The sequence below is a fragment of the Cyrtonyx montezumae genome, unplaced genomic scaffold (assembly GCF_038088225.1).
Source record: "Cyrtonyx montezumae isolate F1298 unplaced genomic scaffold, pur_monq_1.0 scaffold_26, whole genome shotgun sequence".
In the NCBI taxonomy this organism is placed as follows: Eukaryota; Metazoa; Chordata; class Aves; order Galliformes; family Odontophoridae; genus Cyrtonyx; species Cyrtonyx montezumae.
In genome coordinates, this window is record NW_027072003.1 from 997,924 (window position 1) to 1,001,291 (window position 3,368).

At 53.6% G+C, this 3,368-nt stretch overlaps 1 protein-coding gene across 1 annotated transcript; it reads right to left on the minus strand.

Moving 5' to 3' along the window:
• Positions 1–202: 202 nt before the first annotated feature.
• Positions 203–3,036, minus strand: OPTC (opticin). The gene is made up of 6 exons (XM_065740180.1): positions 2,727–3,036; positions 2,169–2,313; positions 1,109–1,267; positions 810–1,012; positions 579–674; positions 203–478 (listed from the first exon to the last, which is right to left on the minus strand). Exons 1-6 carry the CDS (start codon positions 2,949–2,951, stop codon positions 308–310), a joined length of 999 nt encoding a protein of 332 aa, XP_065596252.1. The 5' UTR covers positions 2,952–3,036; the 3' UTR covers positions 203–307.
• Between the last annotated feature and the right edge of the window lie 332 nt (positions 3,037–3,368).

Sequence of the window (3,368 nt, forward strand, 5' to 3'; positions counted from 1 at the left end):
AAGCTACTGGGCTGGGTGAGAACTTTCCATTGTCCTCACTGTTCAGAAAAAGAAAACAAAGCAAAACAACAAAAAACAAACAAACAAAAAAACCCAACACACAATGCATTTTTAAAGTCTTCATTTTATTAAGGCTGCCTGCATCCAGCTCCATTTGCCCCAGAACTGAGTTCACCCATGTTTACTCAGCTCACACAAACATGTTTGCCTCAATCCCATGTTTTCCATGGAACAGTGGGAAATGAGGGAGTGTGGGTGGAGTGTCAGGGCCTGGGGATGCTCCCCTATCAGGGGATGATGCTGGGGCTCAGAGGAAGCGTCCCGTGGGCAGGCGGGGCAGGCAGAAGTAGGCATTGGGGAAGAGGCTGAGGTTGATGGGGTTGCCATCAAGGCGGATGTCCTCCAGTGCCCTGCGGATGTGGCTCTGGTCTTGGCTGTTGCAAAATGTGTCCTCATGCATGGTCTGGATGTTGTTGTTCTGGAAGGGGAGAAAAAGAGGAAAATGGGATTTGGAAGTGGAGGGGAGCTGCAGGGGGCTCTGCAAATGAGGATTTGCTATGAAAAAGGAGACATCTCACCTGGAGGTGCAGGGAGCGTAGGCTCTCTGGCAGGGGTGCAGGGATGTAGTCCAGCTTGTTATCAGACAGATGGAGAAACTGCAGTTGCGTGAGATCCTGCAGGAAGAGATGAGAGGTGAAGCTCCTTGCTCCCTGCCTCTGGTACCAGCCCCATCACCCCTTGCCATGAGGCTAAAACCAGCCTGATGGATCTGCGGGTGCTTGGTGCACACCACCAGCTCCAGCACCCACCTGGAAAGCTTCAGGCCGGAGACCAGCACTGGGGATCCTGTTGAGACGGGCATCCAGCCTGATGATACTGCGAGGCAGTTCAGGAAGCGCTGTCAGCCTGTTCTCGGGCAGGATGAGCTCCTGCAGGCTGGGGAGGAGACGGAAGGCATCTACATCTGCCCAGGAGATGGAATTGCTTGTCAGGTCTATTCGCTTCAGCTTCTCTGGTGGGAGAGGAGGGAGGGGGTATACAGGTCACACATCATCACCTGTCCTTGCAAAGCTGCCCCAGGGCCTGGCCTTCACCTTCCCCAACATACTCAGCCCCATGAAATCGCCGGCCCGGATGGCACTGATGCGGTTGAAGCGGGCGTAGAGGTATGTGGTGTCAGGAGGCAGTGATGGGATGTGCTCCAGGTCTGTGTCATCGCAGTAGACAGAGGTTCTGATGCAGAGGCAGCGTGAGCAGCTGGGGAGGCCTGGGGGCAGAGAGGCAGCTCTGGGAACAGCACAGTACAGCACAGCATGGCATGGCTTGACATGGCATAGCATGGCACAGCATAGCTTGACATGGCTCAGCATGGCCTAGCATGGCACAGCTTGGCTATTCCAGCCCTCCTGAGCAACCCAACCAGTAGGGGAAGGGCCAGGAAGCACTAGCCAGAAGTGCTGTTAATAAATGTATCTGTTTAGGACCCCCTCTCCTATGGGAGAGGGGTAGATGCTTGGTTCCTGAGCACAGCAGAGGTGCACATAAGGTTTATTTGGACCCGTTATTTTTTTTCTCACAGAAGGAAATGTGACAAAAGAGAGCAAAACAAAATAGTTTTGCGTTGAGCAAAACACTTGACTCCACCATGCAGGGCTTCCAGCAAGCTGGGCAGGGGTAGCAGGAGCGGCAATGCTGGGTGACCCCATGCAGGCTCCCTCAACACTACCCCAGGGCTGCCAGGATCTACATCCATTAATGGGAGAGTTCAAAGCAGTAAGGCAACAATTTCCTTCTGCCCTCTCCTTAATTTGTCCCAGTCCAGAATGGCAGAAAATGAATAAAGGTATTTATCCCTCACTACAGGATTTTAATTGTCGTTAATCTAATTGCTACTCTGTCCAACTCTTGCAATGCCTCTGCTCATTAAGATGTTGCTGGTGTTTGCTGGAGCTCATTTCTCAGAAACGTCTTGCTGCAGCACTCCTGCCTGCTGTGTGATGAAGCAAACCCTGGCACCCCTCCTCTCCTTGCTGCATGGGCAGAGCAAGTATCTGCTGCTGTCTGCTGTTGGAAAAGAGTTTGCTCTTTCCTGCAGTGCACCTTCTGTCCCCACACTGGGATGTATGGTTGCATTGGATGGAAATGAAACATTGTCAGTCTGTGCTCACCCTGTGCAGTGCCAGGTCCTGGTGGTGCTGGGTGGATGGGGCTGGTGGTGACTGGAGACTGAAGCTTTGGTGTAGGAACTGTGGAGCCCAGCTCTGGCAGAGCCCTGTGGTCCTTGGGTTGTGGAGCCAGGGTCCCGACCTCGATCTGCAAAAGAGATAGGGCATGGGGGCTGAGCAAGTTCTGCTCACCTCTGGGGCACTGGACAGCTTTTATCAGAAAGCCAGCTGCACCTTCAGCAGCTCTCCTGACTCTTCAGAGTTTCCTGTCTGTTACCCAGAGGGATGCAGATGCTTCCTCCTTGTTCCCCCTTGTTCATCCTGCAGCAGTAGTCAGGCCAGGCAGGACACAAGGAAGCAGGAAAAGGTTGGGGCTGAGTAATGCCTTCCCAAAAGCAAAAGAAGTGGGAGAGCCACCACGGCTTGTAGGCATCTGCAAGGGGCCAAGTCTGTTCTCCAGCCATAGCCCATGAGAACCAGCTGTGATCCATAGTTCAGAGCAGTCCCTGCCTCCTTTCTCAAGAGTGAGCCCTTCCCTATGTGCCCTCCTGTCCCCCTCACCTTTGGAGCCAGGTCACCGTAGTCATAGAGCTCCTCATAGTTGTTCAGGTCCATGATGTCCCCATAGCTGTCCAGAGTCACATCATAGTTGTCCAGATCCAGGTTTTCATAGAGCACAAGGTCAAGTTTTGGCTTCTCCACCTTCTTCCTTTCCTTTTTGGCTGGGACAGCCCAGGTTGCTCCCAAACACAGGCTGGCAATGCCCACCCATGTCAGAGTCTGCATCCTGTGCCCTAAAGCTGCCTATCGTAAGATGGCTGAAAAGCAGTGAAAGCGAAGAGAAGAGCAGGGAGGCAGGATGAGCACGCTGGCCCCACTCTGCAGCAGTGCCAGGGACTGCAGCCTCCGTGGGGGATGAGCCTTTCTTTTCTTTTCAGCCCATTTCACGCCTGGCTGCACGGCTGTGCAGGAGAGGCCCTGAGTAGCCAGGCTGCCCTCATTTTCCCAGCTCCTAGGAGGCAGTGAGGGGCTCAGGGAACCCCAAGCTGTAGCACCACCCACTCCCAGCAAAGCAAGCAGAGCGGTCTGGCATCCAGCAGCTCCCCAACATAACTCTCATGCACTCTGGTCTGAGAATGCCGCACCGTCATTTCTACTTTTCCTGCAAATCAAGCCATTACAAGAGCAATAACATCCTTTAGC

Coding starts and splice junctions, on each gene's coding strand:
- OPTC (XM_065740180.1), bottom strand. CDS start 2,951: ATGCAGACTCTGACATGGGTGGGCATTGCCAGCCTGTGTTTGGGAGCA. Junction 1,013..1,108: donor CGGCGATTTCATGGGGCTGA/GTATGTTGGGGA, acceptor CTCTCCCACCAG/AGAAGCTGAAGCGAATAGAC. Junction 479..578: donor TACGCTCCCTGCACCTCCAG/GTGAGATGTCTC, acceptor CTCCCCTTCCAG/AACAACAACATCCAGACCAT.